Source organism: Penicillium manginii, assembly GCF_028828005.1.
Source record: "Penicillium manginii strain IBT 31320 chromosome Unknown utg000004l:1.0-7231830.0:1.0-7236170.0, whole genome shotgun sequence".
NCBI classification, from domain to species: Eukaryota; Fungi; Ascomycota; class Eurotiomycetes; order Eurotiales; family Aspergillaceae; genus Penicillium; species Penicillium manginii.
Window position 1 is genome coordinate 2522886 of NW_026643105.1, and position 20757 is coordinate 2543642.

Genomic DNA, 20757 nt, shown 5'->3' on the forward strand with positions numbered 1-20757 from the left:
TTGATGCACACCACAACTGTGACTTTGACTTGACTTGGATGTGCTTGAATTATTCATGACAACTAGTAATATCACTTTTGTATTTTATATCATCGTATTCTACTTTATCTCTCTTTTCTTCGAGAGAAATCAGGGTCAATTGACACTGTCTTACCGCCCGAAGTACTCAAGACTCAGCCGCAGGCGCCAAGCCGCGGCGATCAACAGGCCGCTAAATTCACAGTGGAGATGCCCAACCGCCTGTGGCTGGGTTTTACAGAGAATGTACTGGTAAGTGTAAACCGGCTCTGTTCAGTTCTGAGTTGACATTGAGTATTACAATGAGTAGCAATATGATCCGCAAAGCCATGCTTCCCACTGCGACATTCAAAAACCGCCCACAGGTATCCTGGTATCCCGGTACCCTGAGACGTGGCAGACCGGGTTGGTTCGTGTGCTCGTATTTGTGTGTGGTCAACTGCAAGGATGTGCCCGGTGTGCGTCATGGGGGATGTTTTGTTGCTGAAACGAATGTGGTATGGCCTCCGAATAATCCCTCAAAAACGCCAAGAAAACAGAGGCAAAAAGGTGGTACAATGCTAGCGCGCAAACGAGAAGCAAGACAGAGATGAGGTGAAAAATTCCACGAAGAACAGCATTCGAATTTTGAAATTCGACTGTCCATATGGTGCGGAATCGTTTCCCAATCAACGATGGGATTGTCCCTTCATCGGAGAAGTCCCACCTCAGCACAAGGCTGGCATGGATCCCGGAGTATAAACGTTCTATAGATGGAGTCCTCTGAGAAAATGCCGAAGGAGTTTTTTCACCATGAAGTCTGGGGGATATCGGCGACAGAGGCTGTCGGAATTAGATTGCCATGCATCTCTATCATCCGTAGCGTGGCGCTGGCCTCGTCGCTGTGGCCTGTCACCAGCCATATCGCGCGACTGAGCTTGTGAAAGAGAAGAGTCGGGAAGTATAGCAATAGCGCCCACAGTAAGAGTGATAAGACGACGAGTACAAAGGCATTGGCGATACACTTCTCACTCGGGGTCATGACGTAGAGACCGAAAGTGACTTCGTATCTATAGTACACGAGGCGGATGCGATCAACCACACGTTGAAATGGGTTACGACTTTTCTTGCACAACGTGTTCGAGGAACTGAACATGGACGAAGGGTACCTGATGAGAAGCTCATCCATAGCCGTCGGAGCATGTGGCAGGTTCGTAGTTGTCGAAGTATAGCATGTTTGTATCTCGGTTTTGGTCGTCATTGTAGACATGGTGTCGATCTAGGATCCCAAGCGAAAGGCGTAGAGGAGGTGAGGAGGCAGATGAGGGTACTCGTTTATTTTGTCGTCTGTTTGATGCGTCTTGCTCCCTCTGGTATGTAAAGAGAGAGAAAAGGGAAAGGGATTTGGCAAGAGGTGGTAGCGGTTTCCCTAAGTGAGGGTGAGGGCCAGGCGCAAGTGAGATTGACCTCAGTCTCCGACTGAACGGAAGGTGCGGATATAGACGGATGTGATCAGGCTATACTAGCGAGAGAAGATAGGACGTATAATGCCGAAAATAATGAAATTGAAGGGTTAGAGGAGATGGCATACTCTGTAGACAAAGGGGAGAAAAGTGCAGAGAGTGGCGTTGGAGGAGATAGAATTGCTCTTGAAGATCACTAAATGTAGTAATACCATCATGGTAGAGCAAGCCTGGAAGGCAAGGCCAGGCCACAGACCGATGAATCCCAAAGAGGGAATTTGAAGAAAGGATCGGGAAAGTCGGCAGGGCTGAGGAGTCGGAAACTATTCAGCCCTATCCCCAACTTGGTAATTCGATATTCGCATTAATCACTAGAACCAGTTCAGGCCAAGGGAGTCATATGTCGGAAACCGGTTCTGTGGGGAGACTAGAATTTTTTTCTTTTTTTCTTTTTGAAATAACGACGGTTATATCACGGCATATTGTTGTTGTATCCCAGCCTGTTCCTGTTGTTCCTGTTCCTGTTCCAAAGTTGACGAGTTTGGTGCGGGAAGCGCCAGGAACAACTTTGGAAACCATGGTCGGTGCCCCGGACCAAACGGAGTCAATTCCGAGTCCATGGATTATAGAGGTTCTTGATCTGTATGTATGGTTTTATTATACAAATACTAATAGTTTGATGAATAGTAGATTAACACTAAATTGTAGATAATATTATTGTATTAGTTTGTTATACTTTATTTCAGCCGCCTAGCCCGCTGACGTCACCTCGGCCACCACATCTGCCCTACCACTTGAACTCCCTCATTGCAGGGATGTATAGGCGCTCAGGTTGAAAGGGAAATCGAAATTTCACAGCCTGAGCCTCACCATGTCACACCGCTCAGGTGACACAAATCCGCCCCGACCCCTGTCAACTACCCCGCCTTTGATTCTGGAGGGGAAATGAATATGCTTTGATTCACGGCCTCACCTGGATATCCCAAGACACGTCAACTTCACGAACCGCCTCAATAAAACTGGACTAAAAGATAGAAACAGACCACTGAGATCAGCCGATATGTCTCCCTTGGAGGCCCATTTGACTTGTGTTGAGGTTTATACCGTATGCCTTAGGCTGTCCAGATCGCCTAGTATATCAGACTCCCTCCTTTGTCTCTAGAATCCATACCTTCCTTCGTCCTTCCGTCCACCGTAGCTGTCTTCGTCAGGTTCGAATACTTCGCACACAACAATGGCCCAAACAGCTTGGTCGTGGGTCAGTAGTAGAGCCCTCTGTTGCTCAAAAAAAGCATCACCGACTAATTCCGGCGTTCTCAGGTGCGAATCGGGGAATTGGCCTTTAACTCATCAAAACTTTCAAGGCGAGAAAATGGAACACGATCGGCTCCATTCGTCCCAAAATCTTGGCAGAAAATGACTCCTCTAACGAGGATATAAGAACGATTCATTTTTCTCTGCTTTGTAGGCCCCATGGCTAAATGATGTCTCCGTCATAGCTTAGAGAGACAGGGTCAAAGATAGTCCAGGTTGACTATACAGAGGAGTAAACTATCAAACTGGCAGCGTCTAAGCTTAAATCCAAGGATATTAGCTTAAATGTGCTCGTCAACTGCGCTGGCAAGCTTACCTATCTGTGATGCCGCTGTAGGCTTTTACTAAATTTCAACAAAGGTATCAAGGCCCGCCCACTGGAATGGGACAGAAATAAACAAGAGGATCTGATGGAGAGATTTTAGGCTATAGCAGTTGTATGTGTTACGGCGCCGTCTAAGCGAATAAGATACCACTGGCAGTTTATATGATTAGCTGACCTTGCTGTGAAGGGACCCTTCCTCGTGGCCAAACATTTCCTTCCTCTCATTGCGAAAGGCGGCGATGGAAAACTCATTTATATAAGGTCCAAGTCGGGCAGCATTAGAGGTAGTTCTCTCGCCCATTAAGCAGTCAGCCTTAACCAGATTCTTACTTTTCTCAAAGCTCCCAACCACGACGGAGGGGTCATCGGCTATCAAATGGCCAAAGCCGCCGCTAATCAACAGGTCAAAACGCTTGCCCTCGACTTCCAACGTGCCAACATACCCGCGTCTACTCTTGCTTTCGAACCAGGCTTTATAAAGACAAAGCTCACGGGTTGGCGCGGCCGGGTTGATATCGAGGAATCATGTAAAGGGATGGTCGATATCATTGAGAAATTAACGCCGGAGAAGTCGGGCTCTTCTGTAGATTGGAGTGGTGAGACTATTCCCTGGTAGCCAAATAATTCAAGTTGTTGATATATGTCTACTCGACTTGCATTTATTCCAAGATTGAATCCTATCATATCACCCAACCGAATTTTACTGCTCTTGTTACAACCTGACCATAGCTTTGCCTTATATCGCAGCCTTCCTATGAGTCAAAATATTGAAATAAAATGAACCAACTGAAAAAATGTCCGAAACGTTGCTAGAAATCTTATAATTAGGGTTTATTTGTGCATAAGTGTGGTTGATAGGTGGATTGCGATTCTCCAATGATTCTTTGGCGGGGCGGGGCTGTGCTGACCCAGTGATGTCACCCCATCTTCCCCGCCGACGCAACTGCTCCTTCGTCAACAATGTTATCAACCACCATGGATGCCAATGATCCGCTTGTTCAGGCCCTGCCACCGGCCACCGACTATTTGACCTATCTCACTCTACTTGAATACCAGTTGACTCCCGAGCGTCTACCATTATTGCACCAGCTCCTGCAAGATGAACGTCTCACCACCAACATCGGTTGGGACCTCGTCAAGCTGCTTCTCCCTATGCTGCCCGCATCTACCGAATGTCTTCATGATGTCGCCCGACTCGGTAACCCAAGAGAGGTGATTCTCCGCGTGGCGGAAGCTCTCGAACATCTTCAACCGGAGGATGGCGACGACGAATTCGCCGAGGAGAACAGCGATGCGGGCAAGTCTCTTCCGTCGCACATTCTCCAGTTCAATTGCCTCCTCGCCATGCTGTCGGTTCTGCACAACCGGATTAAAACCAAAGCCCCCCAGTCGATTCATCGCAACCTCCCTCCAGGCCGCATTGGAAGCCTACGAGACCATGCCCTCCGACGAGACCACCCTAGCCCTGCTCGAGTTCCTTCGCGACGTATCTCCCAGCAAACGACCTGCCCCGCCTCCACGAACCCAGAGTCAATCAAGCGTGCTACGAGTCGACGCTGCCTCAGCTCCAGACCCGGAGGCCGAAATCCATTCTCCATCCCCCGAAGCAGATAACGAAACACAGCTCGTGCGGAAATTCATCCAATTCGGTCTGATCGAGCTACTCAAAGCGTATCTCTTGAGCTTTTCCGGCCCTCTGGACCCTGGATTGTCTTGGACTGTTCGCATTCAGGAGCAACTGAACCCGAACCTGCGTTTACCCGAGCAGTCACAGCTGGAGGCGTACACTAGCAACAAGGACCTTAAGGAACGAGACATGATTATGGGGAAAATTGTGGTAAGTTGAGACAAATATACCCTAAAAAATGAACAATTGAACTGAATTGTCTCTATGAAGGCGCTTTCACGGGATGTTGGAATCGAGAACAACGATCTTTTGTCGATTGTTTCACGATCGGCAGAAGACCAGCCACCCCCACTTGACTTCGAAGAGGCTCCCGCCCACCCAGATCAGATCCCACTGGAACGCCATGGCTCTCTTTTGCTGCTGGCAGCACGGACAGGCGGGCGCCCACGTTTTCGCATCCGGACAACCAATTCCGCCGCTACCTGTCTTCCCTGACCTCGCCAACATATTTTCCAACTTTGTTGGGGGCCAGGATAGCCTCGATGAGGTGGCCTTTGGTCAGCCACAAGCTCTGCTTGATTCGTTACTGGCCCTGACCGTTCACTCAACGACGCAAGAAATCCCGTCCCCATCCAGTGAAACTGAATTCAAAGACTTCGCCATATTACTGACGGCTTGCACCGCACGCCAAAGCCACGGAATTGTTCGCCAAATTCCAAATGCAGTTGTACACAGCCATCCATCACAAATCACCCGATTCAAGCTCATCCGATCAGTCTTGGAGAATGACCGCCTAAACTCGGCCCGAGACAGCGCCATCACCTGGCTAAGGAATGAGCTTCTTGATGCGCCACCCGAATCAACAGAGTCCATATTCCGTGATCCACTGTACTTCTGGACCTTGTTCCCCCTGCTCTTCCGCACTGTCAAGACAGCTTCGGCAACCCCGGATCTTGTCCAGAACTGGACCCGCCTCACCCAGACTGATGGCCCAGCCCTTCACTCCGCATTGAACCTCTACTACCTACTCCTCTCCTCGACATCCCTCCGAGGTCACCTGCACCTCGAAAAGACCGCAAATTTCTTCCGCAGTCAGGTTCTGAAACCCCTGCGCGAGATATTCCGATCTTTCGAGTCTGACCTCCCTTCCAAAGGAGGCGACGGGCTTATCGAGGCTGCGGTTGGCGAAGAAATGTGCCAGGTTGGCAACGACAGATCTGTTGGTCTGATCGGGCTTATTCTCGACCAAATAGAGGACATTGTTAACGAGTCATTTGGTACTGATGAGGCCGACCTCAAAGATTACTCGGAGACGGAGGAAACGAGACTCAGGGAGATACGCAAAGACACGGAAAGCTGGAACTAGGAGATAGTGATGGGGATCATGTGTAGATTTCCTTGTAAATTTGATTCAGAAACGTTGAACATATGTTCAAATCTACCTGTTCAAAGTTCTTTCTTATCCATACTAGACTCAAGTACATCTGTAACTACATAATTAAAACTAGGTAACTACAGTGGCAGGCCTAGCTATCCGAATTACATAATATTCTGCCGACAGGGTATGTCCCATCCGCTACATATAATTGGTCACTGGCATGACACTAGTGGCTAGCTACCCGGCGGTGAGAAAGTAGAGAGCCTCTTACTGTCCCATTAGCGGCAACAGACCCACTTAATTATGGGGACAGCAAACAGATACCCCGTGATTGGGAAACGCACGATGGACAAGGTAGGACAACAACAAACAAAAAAAGGGAAGGAGGGACAATAAAACAAATTAAATGGATACCCTGACCTGGGATGGATCCCTTGACCTGAAATCTCTTAAAAGAAAAACCACAACAGAATAGCGCTCGCATGCATCGGTCCCGAGGCTGTGCGTCTGCAAAGTCTCCTCAGCTCTCCCCCCTGTCTGATACTGGGCCAATTAGGTATTTGCTTTGGACGCCAACAATTCAGCCCCATTTCGACGGGGCTGAGTTCTGTAGCTGACCCCGCACGTTCGAGGCAACGGTATTTCGCTCAGCAGCGTATCTTCATCCCCCTTCAAGTTGTCGACTGTTCTCTTCGGGGGATCTAAAACTTGATGGATCTGTTGGTTGGCCCTCTACTTGGTTGGAGGCTAGAAACCCGGTTTGAAGCAAATGGAGACCGATATCATCAGCAACCATCGGGCTCTGACTGCTGGCGGGCTTTGGAATATCTAGGGAAAGGTTCTTTTGGCGAAGTCAAGCAGGAGGAGTGTCTTTCGGGACCCTCAAAGAATGCTGTCCGCGCTGTGAAATGTCTCAGCAAGCGTGAGTCAGATCTTGCAGAAATTTTCAGACGGGAGCTCAGTGCGCTGTTTACGTTCTCTAACTCCGATACTCCTGAGGTAGGCGAATTGAATACGACGTCAAGTACCTAATAGTAAGGGTGGGAAACTAACGAAACTCAGCATAAAAACTATTTTGTACAGGGATATGGCTGGTTTGAGGATACAGAGCATATCTATATCACAATGGAGTTCTTGGAACACGGTGATCTTGGGAGATACATAAAGAAGCCGTTACCCGAGCGTGATGCGGCATTGATCACGGCCCAGGTGGCCCAGGCTTTGCAGTACATGCATCGGGAGAAGTTCGTCCACCGGGATATCAAGCCTCAGGCAGGGTCGGATTCTTATTTATCCTTGCTTCGCGATACTAACATGGTGCAGAATATTCTCGTTTCCTGTCTAGGCCCTGAGTGGCACGTCAAGGTAGCGGACTTTGGAATTGCTAAAAACGTAAATGGGACCAATCTTGACACACTCGGGATGGGCACTATTGGATACACGGCACCGGAACAACTGTGGGGCGATTCATCGAATCCATACACATCAGCTGTCGACGTCTGGTCACTCGGGGCCGTAGCATTTCGCATGGTGACTGGCTTGCCCCCATTCCCCACTATCCCGCACTTAATGAAGTATGCCCGTGATCACAAAACACATTTTCCTATCCGACTGCTAGGTGCATCGAGCGGGTTCTGCATGAACTTTGCGCTGGGAACCATGGCCGAGGCTCCTGAACGACGGCTCACTATCGAGGAAGTCTTGGCACACGACTGGCTTTCTATGCAGCTGGATGTCTCCCAGAGGTAATCTGCCAGAGGTCAGATTAGCAAATACGGGTACTTATCTAACATGCATGGTACAGAGAAAAACTGGGTATGGACGCAGCAGATACTCAGACGAACTTGAGCACATTGCCGTCTAATGCCTGGTTGAACACACATAGCAGTCACCAGCCGCAACCTCGTCCACCTAGCACGCCGAATCTTACAGCGATATATGGCAAGCAGAAGAGGCACAGAGAAACCGAGAAGACTGGACAAAAAGGGGCAGATTTAGGACAAAAAGCGGTTGATTACCACAATCGCGGCTGGCTGGCGTCGGGGTCAGACGAAGGAATAGTCAAAATCTGGGACCCAGCAAAGGGGGAGTGTATATGGACGCTCGAAGGCCATGGCGATAGGATCACATCTGTGGCCTGGTCGCACGATGGCCGGCTGGCGTCAGCATCACGCGACGAGACAATTAAGATCTGGGATTCAGCAACGGGAAAGTGTATATGGACGCTCAAAGGTCACCACAATACCGTTTTTACTGTGGCCTGGTCGCACGATAGCAGCAATCTAGCATCAGGGTCAGACGAGGGAACAGTCAAGATCTGGGACTCAGCAACGGGAAAGTGTATATCGACGCTCAAAGGCCACGACGATACAATTTTAACCGTGGGGTGGTCGAAAGATAACACTAAGCTAGCGTCAGGGTCAGCCAACGATACCGTCAAGATCTGGCATCTAGCAACAGGCAAGTGTATATCAACACTCAAAGGCGACTGTGGCCAGGTCTGGTCCATGGCCTGGGGGCATAAGGGCCGGCTAGCGTCAGTGTCAAAAGACGACACGGTTAAGATCTGGAATCCATCAACAGGCCAGAGATTATCGATGCTCAAAGGTCATGGTGATCGGATCACATCTGTGGCCTGGTCGCACGATGGCAGCCGGCTAGCGTCAGCATCACTCGACGAGACAATTAAGATCTGGGATCCAACAACGGGTGAGTGTATATCGACGCTTAAAGGCGGCTATGGCTTATGTCAGTGGGTCTGGTCTGTGGCCTGGTCACACGATGACAGCCGGCTGGCGTTAGGGTCAGCTTGGAACGCAGTTGGAATCTGGGATCTAGCAGCGGACAAGCCAATATTACAGACACTCGGATTGCACCAAGATACCGTCAAGTCCCTAGCCTGGTCGCACAAACAGCCAGCTATAGGCTAGCTTAGATTAGGTACATAGACGGGCTCTTCATAATCCGATACCATGACGGATCAGATACCTGCTGCCAGAGCTCAATCTCTTCAAATGCCTTATCAGTTTTATGTTGCAAAAAGGCATATTTCCATCTTCAAATTCTCATTTCATCCATCCTTTCGATACCCGGTATCCTTCAAGACTGCCAGTGACCTCAAGACTATTATCCGCGATTCGAAGCTCGTAGAGAAGCTTGAAAATATCTCAGGTATTTCCTTTTGAATTACATGGTGTGCTTCTTTTGAGGTTCCCTCAACTTGTCGAAGCAACACTAGTCAAACACCTGTTCGATCCCAATAATTGTTCACCCGAACCTTCCGCTCTTGAAGCTCCTTGTTCGTATGGGAAAATGTGGATTATATTTGCGCCAGTAGTATCTGTTAGAATTACAATAATCAGGTGCTCTAGGTAAAGGTCCACAAGGGACAAAATCGAAATTGGGTCGTCAACCATCTCTGGAGATCCTACATGTAAAAAAGGGAAAAATTAGAATCAACCAGCTCAATGAGATACGCAGAGCAGGGCTATTAAAGGGGTGGGCTTGGCGTATACCTAGGTATATCATCTAAATTTAGCGAATCACATATTATTTATTCATATCTATTCGTAGAGTGAACCCTGTGCCTTCGAATAGAGGAGACTTCATCATTCATCAGCATCCGATCATTCGTTCGTGTGAGGATTTAAGTACCACCTGAAAGTAGGAAGAAAATGAGCCGAGACTACACACTACGAGGAGCTACAATAAGAGAAAAATTTTGTTGGGGAATGGTCACATTCAAAATAACTGCCACGACCAGCGTCTGAAGACTAATAAGATAAAAAGAACAGAATCGAACACACAAATCCCGAACCCCAAACCAGAAGCCATGAGCAAAGCAGCACCCCATCACCAGGAGAAGAAACGAAAGAGAAAAGTTATTTTTGAGCCATCCAACTCGAAAAGCGCAGTGAAAAAGAGAAAACATAGTAAACCAAACCCCGATTCCTCTGGATACATCCCCAATCACCCTCGACACGCCCAAAGAAAAATCGACAATCGGGAAACCGGGTCACCGTCTCCGTCGGTAAAAAAAAAGGGCCTGTGATTCAGTGTCGACTTGATCCGGAGCAGAACCACAGACCGATAAGGGCAGGGGAGAAATTTGAAGCGAGGGGGTCCGATTTTGCGGGGGAAAGAATGGCTGGACGGACAAATGTGAAAACAACGAGTTTGCTGGTCATGTTCTTTTTGAGATGGATGATTTTGTAGTGGTTTCTTTCGAGTTTTTGTGGTGCTGTTTGGAAAGGGTTTAAGACTTCATGGTTGCCGTAGAGTAGACCATCGAGGCAGGTCTGTCAATGCGGTGGGTTGTGGACATGGTGGATTCTATGGTGCAGATGTAAATTATTTACATAACAACGCAGCCAGCACCGGGGGAGGCTGTATTGAGAAATGATCAGTCAGTATATCGGAATTGAAGGTTGGAAGATGCAAGAAGGGAATTGGAATGGGACACACCCTTAACAACGGCGGAGTTCTGAATCTGAGCGGGAGACATAGTGATGGATTGTTTGAAGCTTGTAAAAAGCGAAAGATTGAAAGTAAGATAGATGATTGGGATGGTCGGGATGGTTGTGGATGATGGAAAAAGAAGTCTGTTGGGCCAGGAAGATCTGAGTCTTTATACTTGATGGCCGCAAGCTGTCAAGGTAGATTTCTTCGACCTCTATGCATTGGGCTCGAGGCTGTCGAGGTTGACCGTTGGCGATTTCATTGTTCTGAGCTCTGAAAATTGGAGCTACATGGGATCTGATACCCGACTCTGGGATTGTCCCCGCCCCTGGTGGCGTTTTCTTAATATTGTTGTCCTCGAGGTGAAAGCAGAAACCAGCCTACGAGGCGTCAAGGAAAGACACTCTAGACTGCACAATTTTTCCTATTCATTGTCCCCGAAAGGATAAGACGTAGGCACGTGGTTGTAGAACTATTCCGAGAATGCAAGGGACGCTGATTGTGCTTCTTTCATATTGATGTGCCACGAGGTTGGCACCTGTCAGCGCTGGGGAGAATATTCGGAAAGGTACATACATGCAATGAAGAACAATATTAAGGTACATCGAGAGAGATCCATTGAGTTGAAAGAAGCTCGCCGCCACTGTGGAGATGCCAAATTGGGAGAAGATGCAGGCGGAACTCTTAATATTGTTTTCGGAACAACAATGCTCTTGGCGCGGGTCATTAGGGTTTGGCTGGCAGCCTCAACAGTGGATCTACCAGCGGGGAAAAATAGAAGCAGGAAAAATAATATGAGGGAATCGAATCAAAGTAATCCACATGCAATTGCTAAAGCTCAATTTAGATTGGAATACAGATCATTGCAAAATCGTATCGACATCAGTGTCCTCAAGTGTAGAGGGGCTCGGTCAAATCGTTCAAAGTCAACCCTTCCTTCGCAATATCCTCCTCAATCAAGAACATCAAGGGCATCTCAACCAGGGTACCCTTGACCTGGCTAAGCAGTTCTTTGACCTGCTTAGCTCCCTCTGCGCCAGGGGCGAAATCATCGCGCACCACATGGCCCCACTGGAATCGGGCTGGCCGACCCATGTCCTTTCCATCAGCTTGCTTGTCCGCGCCATGGAAGTAGTACTCATAAAACTCCTTGTAAGTGGCCCAGTTGTGCACACTATCATCCGGGACGGCGTGGAAGACCTTGCGGAAGACCTCGGTGTTCGTGCGAGCTCGGGTGTTCCACATGCTTTGCACGGTGTCAGCGAGCGGATCCGCAACAATTCTGCTCTCCGGGCAGTCGAAGTCGAAGTTGTTGGGGACTCCGACGGGCTCGAAGTTGGCGTCCGGTCGCTCGTAGTCCTGGGCGGGTAAGAGTCCCAAGTGCTTGCGGAACAGCTCGCGACGGAGAGAGGATGCAAAACGGCTGGCGGTCCATGGCTTGCCGTTCATGCTGGACTGTACCGGGGTGAAATCCTCGATGATTACAGCAATCTCAGAATCATGGTCACCAAGCTGCGAGCGATCGTTGAGGTTGGCAGATCCACAGATAACCAGTCGGTCGTCGGCAATCATCACCTGCATTCCTGTTAGCACTGAAGTTTAACCCTTTCCATATCTAGATCACATACCTTGGAGTGCACGTAGAGCTCCTCGCTCACGAATGCATCGATCTCAGCATCAGGGTGACCATCCCACGGCACATTACGGATATCCTCCCCATTCAGCATATAGCACGAGCTGACGCTATCCCAACGGCCAGAGCCGGAGCCCTTGGCGCCCTGCACCTGATGCGCGGCTTGCTGATACTGCTGGAAGGGCGCGCTGGTATCGAAGGCACTGCGAGTAGCGGTCTGAGCAGGAGCTGGAGCATACCCCCCGGGGCCGGCAGTATTAACATCATACTGTCTCTGAGCATGTCCGTAGTCGACGCCACTCTGTTGCTCCACGGCAGCCAACAGACCCGCGTTGTTAATCCGATCGTAGTTGCGCAGGTTGTAGAAACGAATGTACTCCATGGGATTGAAACCTTCCTTGGCAATCAATTCCATGATACTGTTACCGCCCCGGTTGATCGAATTGTATTGGAATTCCATGATAGCGCGAGTTCCAAGGGTCTCATCGTCACGCAAGTCTCCGGCAAAGCACGGAACGGAAGGAATCACAACAATGATCTTATATTTCTGGCCTGCACGAGCGGCGCGCAGAATACGCTCCACAATCGCAGCTCCGATCGTGTTCTTCACTGGGTGTTGGTGATCACCGGTTGCCGTGATGAAGAATTGGTTCTCAATATACACGAAGTGCTCACTGTTTTTGATGACCGCCGCGTACGCATTTTGGATGGAGTGCTCCACGGGAGTTCCATTGCTCCACTTGGCACAGCTACGCACAATTTGGCAAGACATGTTGCCACGGCTCTGCGAAGTGGGACGGCCGTAGGTGGTGAGGCGATCCTGATAAGTGTGGATTTGGCCGGCCAATTGACCCCGAAGGTTGTTTCCATAGTTCGTGAAATCCTCACGAAGGCGGCGTGGAGCAAAGCCTCGCTCCTGATCCCCTGCTTGACCTTGATAGTAATCGCTGATTCCACGGGTACCCGAATGCGATGCTTCCTGGGTCGGTGGTGGCGCATAGTAAGGTGCTTGGCTCTGTGCCTGGGCATGTTGGGTCGAGTTGGGAGATTGAGTAGGCGTAGGTGCATAGTATGGTGCTTGGTTCTGTTGCTGCTGCTGGTGGGGCTGCTGGTGGGGCTGATAATTCTGGCTGGCAGGTGATTGACTCGGGGGAGGACCAGCGGGAGGTGGCGGGAAGGAATCACCAGTGTAAGTATATTGAGAATGATCTTGGCTTGTAGAGTGGCCTGAGTAGCTAGGTGGAGATTGGGAGGTGTTGGCTGGCAACTCGGTCGAGTGGGATGGGTAGGATGATGTACTACCAGCCTGATATTGTTGGTAAGAAGGAGTGGCATGCTGCTGCTGATACGGCTGCGGGCTAGCAGATGCCTGACCTGGCGGAGGTGGGTAGTTTGGGGTATTCCCAGATGCAGACTGCCAGGACGGAGCAGGACTATGTGGCTGCTGTTGATGGCTAGACGAATCTTGACCTGGTGGGGGCGGATATGTAGGGAAATTTCCAGTCTGTTGCTGATTCTGGCTTGGATGGGCCTGACCCGGGGGTGGAGGGTAGGTTGGTGTGCTACCGGTTTGATACTGATTCGACACTGCAGAGCTCTGGGGCTGCTGTTGGGACTGCGCAGTAGAAGACGACTGTCCCGGTGGAGGCGGGTAAGTAGAACCTCCGCCTTGCCAGGATGGCTGCTGAACGTGTGGGCTGGCTTGTCCGGATGGATAAGGGCTCTGTTGCTCCTGTGTCTGTTGCTGCTGTTGCTGCGATGGTGCAGAGCCAGACTGCGGACCAGTAGAGGTGGGGCGACCATATAGTGCAAGTCTGACATATCGAGGCTGCTGACGAACCTTGTACTTCGCGTCGTAGATAAAGTTCCATCGCTCCACGAAGTGTCGGCGTAAATCCTCAACAACGCCTCCGTGCAAGCTCACCGAAATATCGGACCATCCCATTCTAGACATAGTCTTCCGATCGAGTTGGTTGTTCTCCCAGTGAGAAACATCTTGGAAATCAAGAACTCGCGAGTTGTTGTAATCCTGGCCTGGGAAGACGTTCTCGTTGAGATCGGCCGGGTGAACATCGGAAATGGCATGCTGGTGGGTGTCCCAGCGTCCGAAGCACATGTCCAGTCCACCCATGAAAGCGGTTTGGCCATCAATCAAGCACAGCTTCTCATGGTGGGCCCAGTAGAGAATAACATCGTCGTTCATACCATACAGTCCCTTCAAAGCGTCCTTGGACATCTTGCCAAGACTTGCGGAGTCCAGAGACATATTTTGGAAGGAGCTGGAGATTGACGAGGCAAGCTCTTGACGATCCGGTAAATGATCGGGGTGTCGAAAGACTGCAATATTAGGATGCAGATTCTCCAGGGTGTGCTTTGTGTGCGCGGAGGAGAGCGTCAGGGCCTGAGTGACTTCCTTGTATACAATGATATTGACGCGAACACCGCGCTGGGCGGCAGCTTGCAACATCCGGTCCAGTCGGTATTGTTCATTCTTGGCGGGGGGTCTTCTCAAGTAAAGCTCTGGGGAAAGCCACCCTATATCACGATTAGACAAAACCTATCGAGGTTGGAAATGAGAAGTCGACACTTACAGTCAAGAATCCAAATCGACTCGCGCGCACTCTCCAAGGCCTTTGAGACGGCCCAGAAATAGCTGCAGCCATCCACATACCACTTTGCATCGTTGCGCTCTCGGGGTGGGGCAAAGCTTCCAAAGCGTTGCTCAGCGGTGGGCTTGACTGCGCCGTAATGCGCATAGGCTTGAGGATCAATGGTGTTGCCAAGCTTCTGTGCCATTTCGGTGCCCAGATCTGTCACTGCGCCTTGGATCTTCCCTAGGAACCCTCCAATCTTATCTTCCTTTTGGGGGCGTCCATGGAACTGGTTGCCCTGACCCTGGCCCTGGCTTTGGCTTTGGCTGTGGCTTTGGCCCTGGTACTCCGGTTGCTGCTGGTACTGGCCTGTAGTTTGACCTTGGTTGGTACTATAACCATATGGGGGTTGATTCTGATTCTGTGAATTTTGCTGGATTATGAGCGAAACAAGCTATCGTTGACGGGGAGGGTGATCGCTTACTGGCTGGTTTCCGGGCTGACCGTGGCTCTGACCGGAACTCTGGTGAGTCTTGTAGCTATCCTTCAGCTTCTTAAAGGTGTCGCTCAATCCACGAGAACTGTCACCACCAGAGCCACGCTGGGATTCATAATAGCGGCCATAGGCCAGGTCGTCCTCTTTTTGCGACATCGCGATGCAGAGGAAATGCTGAGGGGAGAGAAAGATCGGGGCGGGGGATTGTTTTTAACAGCGGATGCCCCGCTGCCCAGCCACGATGGAGTCGTGGTGGCTGAGTTAGTTGTTGTCGGGTGAGCCAGGCTGCTAAATTAGTGACTAAATTACTAAATTACCATAATTACGCTTTCAGCTTTTGGCTCTTACGAATCGCCTACTGCATCTTGCCTAGCTGGTAGACACTGTGGCCGTGCCATGCGCATCATGCTACTCTCTCTGTGTACACAACGTGCGGATCGCCCGGGGCTCCACCTTTATGCCGATCGCGGAATTCTGTTTGCGCGCCACTTGTTCTTTTCTTGGTCCATCTGCTATCTACGGCCGTATGGCCGCAGAGGCTCCTGGTAGTACTACTAGTACTATTTACTGTCATCAGTGATAGGCTCACAATATGGTTCAAAATCAGCCCCCATAGCTTGAAGATAACTGGTAGCTCATTATTGCTACTAGAAGCAACTCATATCGCCAGGATGACCTTCATGGCTCGAGTACCCTGGTGTGCCAGTCCGATGTACAAGTAGACGAAAGCAATCTCGGTGGCACCAACTCCCTGTCCCTACCAGTCGATTGGCAGTCTCACCAGGGCAAGCCAAGAGTGTCGTGGCCAGCTGTCGTGCTGCAAGAATCCCCGCACCGCAGCCCCGCAACGATTGATTGCGAAACATTGCTCGTCGCACCCCCAACTTCTCTATTGCTGCTTCTTCCACTTTTCAATCACCCGTCCAGATTCAACATAATCACCATGGAGCTTGCCACTCTTCATGTGAGTCGACGGTTTGTCGTTGATGCGAATCCGAACCTTGAGGCTGACCCGTCCCATGATAGACCTCGCAGCACCCAAATCTGCCCACTTCCGCAGCAACGCTCTTTAGAGCCAAGGAAGCAAAGAAATTGAGCTTCGAAAAGATTGCTGCGCACCTTGGTCGTAGTGAGGTTGCTGTTGCTGCCATATTTTACGGCCAGGCCAAGGCATCTCCCGAGGATATACATGGACTGGCCTCGTTGCTCCAAATCCCTCAGCAGCCGTTGGAGGAACAGCTGAGTGGATTCCCCGATCGGGGTCGCTCGGTTGAGATGCCTCCCAAGGAGCCCCTCATTTATCGTTTGTATGAGATCGTGCAGAACTATGGATATGCGTATAAGGCAGTGCTCAATGAGAAGTTTGGCGATGGCATCATGAGTGCTATTTCTTTCTCGACTAAGGTGGAGAAGGAAACCGATGAGGATGGGAACAATTGGGCGGTCATCACTTTGCGTGGTAAATGGTTCGTATAACCCGATATCCTTCGAGTTGGATAAAGACTGACGAAGAATGTATAGGTTGCCCTTCTCGAGGTTCTAAGAGAGACCAAGGGAGAAGTATAAACAAGTATAGGAGTGGTAGCAGATGGGGTCTAGGTCAGAGTAAAGAAACAATGTGACTCGGTTTTTTTTCTCTTTCTTTTTCTTTTTCACTCTTCTCGATCCTCGACGTAAACTTTGAGCTCTTTTCCCCAAGTTTCGTTGCCTCATGTTGTCAACCTTAAGAGGTGAGACGTCGGTGGTTTCCTCCCGTCACTTTCACTTTCACCTTCCACCATCTCATTTCTCTCTTCTTTCACCTCAAACCCCAAACCTAACCTCCCCTCCCCTAACTTATCTATCCCAACCCAACAACTCACGATGGATCAGAAAGAGGAGAACACTCCCCCCTCGGCTCCATGGCCTCCGTCTGGAATGTTGGAGTGTCCCAAGGACGACTGCCCACGTCTCTTCACCTCTCGAGAGGTTCTGGAATCCCACCAGATGTCATACGTGGACCATGCATTTTGCACAGCCTGCAACATCCAGTTTGATACTCACGAAGAGATGTTCCTTCATCAGCTCGTCAGCAAGCGTCACCATAACTGTCCAGTCTGCAACCGCAGTTTCAAGACCGATGATGCTCGGGATTATCATATCCAAAAGGTAGGCCTTGCGAGGCTCTCATCCCCCAGGACCCAGAAATATGCAACATTGCTTCAAAAAGTGATCTCATGGACTCGAGCTAACCACTGCCATAGGAACACCCAGAAGACCGGGACCTCATTTGTCCCGGCTGCCGCATGACTTTCACGTCCAGCGAATCCTACCACAGTCACATTATCTCCAACGCGTGCAGAAGCACTGCTGTTCTGGCCTTGAACGAGCACAATGCCCGCCGCGTGAGAATGGAAGTGGGACTCAGGGAAGCATCCCAACCTGGACCCAGATTGTCCTTCTGCTCGGACGATGACAACTATCGAGACACCGGAACCGACAGTGAGAGCCTAAGCCTACCTCGGCCTCGTCAGTTTGCGAGACAGTATTCTGGCGCCTCCGACGAGTCCACTCAACCCAACGAGTCCACTTACCCCGATGGAGGCAGCTCGCCTGGCGTAAGCAGTAATTTCCCCATGACTCGCTCTAGCCCTCGCCTTTCGCCGGCACGGCCCCTTGGCCTCTACAAGAAATTTACTTATCTCATTCCCTCGGAACGTCCAAAGCGCACGCCATTTCCAAACGTCGCAGTTCATCCTGATGATCTGATCGGCTGGGATCCTAACCTCTATGTCGGTCCGTGGCCACCCTCGCTAGACTTTTTCCGGACGCCTGAGCGAAAGCAACCTGCCACCCCGCCGATTCAAAAGGTCATCCCCGAATGGGACTCTGAGGAGCACTGGAACAGCGAGACAAAGCGCTATTTCTGTGACTGCGGATTTACCACTCCATTCGTGAAGATCTATGAGCAACACGTGGTCATGGAGCGAAGTGCATCCGAGCACCAGTACCAGTAAGTGGCATATGGGGCATGTTAAGGCGAAACCCATCCCTTCAAGTGCCATCAAGAAATTTACTGACATGTTGAAATATAGTTGCACCCACTGTGGAAAGGGCTTCCCCTCTGTCCCCAATCTATTCACGCACATCGAGGTAGCCCATCCGGATCCAACCTTCCAAGGACAGGAGAACAGACGCAGTGGGCAGGTCCTCAGGAACGGCTCTTCTGCTGAACGTCGGCTCGACATGGATGGGCCGATGGATATCGGCGAGCTCGAGTTTCAAGTCTATGACCGGCCTCCGACCTTCGCGCAGAACACCCCGCGTTACCGTGCGAAGGGAGATTATGGATTGCGCTCGACAAAGGTCCCTCACGGTACCTACTGGTAAATTTTCTCGTGTGGATCAGTGATCTTTCAGACACTACATATGGGATGATTATCAGAGGGTGGACGAACGAGATCAGTATCAAAACGTGATGGAACGAAATGGAATAGTGTGAAATATCAGTATCCGGTTCAATTATGGAAACAATTCTGGTGGAAAATTCTGGTGGAAAATTCTGGTGCAAACAATTCTGATGGAACTAATCGGTTGATATCTCTTCCAATGAAACTTTCCTCTTAACAAATAATTCGCATATCGTAGGGTAGCCAGCCATATATAAAGTCTCTAGATATCTTTCGCTATCTATCTCGGTAGATCGCATACCTATCGGGCCACTAGGATAGTCACCGTCTTATCTGATCGAGTAAGACATCATCGTGATCCAAAATCACAACCGGATCAATCACAAACTTGAAAAGGAAAAAAACTACCTAGAAAACAGAGTAAAGTCAATAAATCGTGGGATAGAATTTGCTCAGCTAAGGGGGTATTATCAAACAATCAGAGCACAGCCATAATAGCCTCGATTCAAGGCATCTGCAGCAACAAGCAACGAACGAAAGAACAAAAACTAAATGAGAAAAGCAGAGTATAGTATGTATCATAGACGATGAGAGGACAACTTGAAAGCTGCAGCAAATGAAATGGAGCATCGAGGAGTCCCGCGGTAGAACCAAGAAAACAGCTCTCACGAGGCTATTGAAAAGACACCGTACCGCGCTATATTGGTCAGGATGGCGTGTGCTTCAAACATGGTTGGGACTTTCGTGGTATGGGGCGTGATGCGTTTAGCAGCAGTCCTCGCAGCATTCGAAGCAGAGAAGACCGGCGCAGCTGTTTCGATGCGAATGTCAGCGGGGTTTCACCCGAGAGAGCAGATGATGGGATTTGGGCATGAGGATTGACTGGTGTGGGTTCTCGGGGTCGTGGGTTACTTACAGGCCGCAGCAAACGTCGCCGGCGCCACCGCCGCGGAGCTTCATGTTCTGCTCGGAGTTCTTTAGAGAATCAGGTCTGGGTCAGTGATCGAGGTTTCGGGGCATTGTTCTTGAGGGATGATCTTACGGGCTGCTCGGTCACAACGTGCTCGGTGGAGGGGGCGTCAGGGCTGGTGGGCTGGTGGGTTTGGACATTCGCGGTGATGGCGTTCCAGGTAGCTTCCTGGGTAGGTTCCTGCTTGGAGGAGAACCAGTTGGAGATATTATTGAACATTTTGGAGAGAGGAGCGATTGGTACGTTGTAGTAAAGTTGAAGTGTTGAAAGGTGAGGTTGGAAGAGAAGGAGAGGAAGGAGAAGGAGAAGGAGAAGGAAAGAGGAGACGATCAGGTGCCCTTTATGGTGCCTCACTGTAGGCAGGACTACCTGGCACAATTACACGACTACGTATGGTAAGCAAGTACTGTACTCGAACAAAAAGTGAATCTGGATGAGAATACGCGCATATACTCTACTTGGAGGTACCAGGGACCTTGAGACCCACTGCTACATTCGAGCAACGTCGTAATGCTTGTATGATATGGTAACCAGGCTGGTGGTGTGTAACCGCCAGCAGGGACGTGGCGTCCACCGAGAAGCAGACTGTGGGCATTGGACTATCATACGTAGGGATCTTTCCACGAGGTCGGCCAGATTTGCCAATGATCAGCATATGGGGGAGCTCGGATTTCAACGTGGCGTCGACAATGATCTCACAGACTCGGCCGCTTTGGTAAAGATACAAACATGGCGTACGAGTATCGCAGGAAGTATGTACAGTACTGCGAGGTCAATAGCTCATGAAACCCACAGGTGCCTGCGTTTTAATACATTCTCCGACCCGGTCAGAACGTGGATGGGAGTGGATTCCACTCAGTGCTGAAAAGCGCTAAGCTTCGGTCAAGCTTCGTCATTGTACACCCTGCTTTATTTTTAGTTTTGTGGCTCAGTCCTCTCTTTTGTATTGTGGCTGACCATTGTTGTCATGTGGGTCATTGAATACTTCCACCATTCTACTTTGGGTCAGTTTAAAGTAAACTACTAAATGGATGCCCTAGGCCAACCGTCTGACCTCATCCACAGTATGATTTGGGCACGCACCTGTCCGCCAGTTTTTTTGCGATTATTATCTTC

The 20757-nt window shown here is 50.0% G+C and overlaps 8 protein-coding genes across 8 annotated transcripts; 5 read left to right on the forward strand and 3 right to left on the reverse strand.

The window, feature by feature from the left end:
• Positions 1-805: 805 nt before the first annotated feature.
• N7533_004666 (serine palmitoyltransferase small subunit family protein) lies at positions 806-1267 on the reverse strand (the record flags this gene model as incomplete). The annotated part of the gene is made up of 1 exon (XM_057101316.1): positions 806-1267. The coding sequence occupies one exon, from the start codon at positions 1265-1267 to the stop codon at positions 806-808; it is 462 nt and encodes a 153-aa protein (XP_056960946.1).
• Positions 1268-3475: 2208 nt separating this feature from the next.
• Positions 3476-3715, forward strand: N7533_004667 (NAD(P)-binding protein; the record flags this gene model as incomplete). The annotated part of the gene is made up of 1 exon (XM_057101317.1): positions 3476-3715. One exon carries the CDS (start codon positions 3476-3478, stop codon positions 3713-3715), a length of 240 nt encoding a protein of 79 aa, XP_056960947.1.
• A 359-nt stretch (positions 3716-4074) lies between these two features.
• On the forward strand, positions 4075-6092 carry N7533_004668 (uncharacterized protein; the record flags this gene model as incomplete). Its single annotated transcript, XM_057101318.1, has 4 exons — positions 4075-4452; positions 4514-4936; positions 4997-5092; positions 5163-6092. The coding sequence occupies 4 exons, from the start codon at positions 4075-4077 to the stop codon at positions 6090-6092; spliced, it is 1827 nt and encodes a 608-aa protein (XP_056960948.1).
• A 723-nt stretch (positions 6093-6815) lies between these two features.
• N7533_004669 (kinase-like domain-containing protein) lies at positions 6816-9034 on the forward strand (the record flags this gene model as incomplete). Its single annotated transcript, XM_057101319.1, has 3 exons — positions 6816-7103; positions 7188-7849; positions 7909-9034. 3 exons carry the CDS (start codon positions 6816-6818, stop codon positions 9032-9034), a joined length of 2076 nt encoding a protein of 691 aa, XP_056960949.1.
• Positions 9035-11453: 2419 nt separating this feature from the next.
• Positions 11454-15438, reverse strand: pld2 (putative phospholipase D (PLD); the record flags this gene model as incomplete). The annotated part of the gene is made up of 4 exons (XM_057101320.1): positions 11454-12137; positions 12191-14730; positions 14787-15219; positions 15271-15438. The coding sequence occupies 4 exons, from the start codon at positions 15436-15438 to the stop codon at positions 11454-11456; spliced, it is 3825 nt and encodes a 1274-aa protein (XP_056960950.1).
• Positions 15439-16225: 787 nt separating this feature from the next.
• cyn1 (putative cyanate hydratase) lies at positions 16226-16758 on the forward strand (the record flags this gene model as incomplete). The annotated part of the gene is made up of 2 exons (XM_057101321.1): positions 16226-16246; positions 16309-16758. The coding sequence occupies 2 exons, from the start codon at positions 16226-16228 to the stop codon at positions 16756-16758; spliced, it is 471 nt and encodes a 156-aa protein (XP_056960951.1).
• Positions 16759-17145: 387 nt separating this feature from the next.
• On the forward strand, positions 17146-18651 carry N7533_004672 (putative C2H2 finger domain protein; the record flags this gene model as incomplete). The annotated part of the gene is made up of 3 exons (XM_057101322.1): positions 17146-17430; positions 17526-18274; positions 18357-18651. The coding sequence occupies 3 exons, from the start codon at positions 17146-17148 to the stop codon at positions 18649-18651; spliced, it is 1329 nt and encodes a 442-aa protein (XP_056960952.1).
• Positions 18652-19583: 932 nt separating this feature from the next.
• On the reverse strand, positions 19584-19860 carry N7533_004673 (uncharacterized protein; the record flags this gene model as incomplete). The annotated part of the gene is made up of 2 exons (XM_057101323.1): positions 19584-19646; positions 19714-19860. The coding sequence occupies 2 exons, from the start codon at positions 19858-19860 to the stop codon at positions 19584-19586; spliced, it is 210 nt and encodes a 69-aa protein (XP_056960953.1).
• Between the last annotated feature and the right edge of the window lie 897 nt (positions 19861-20757).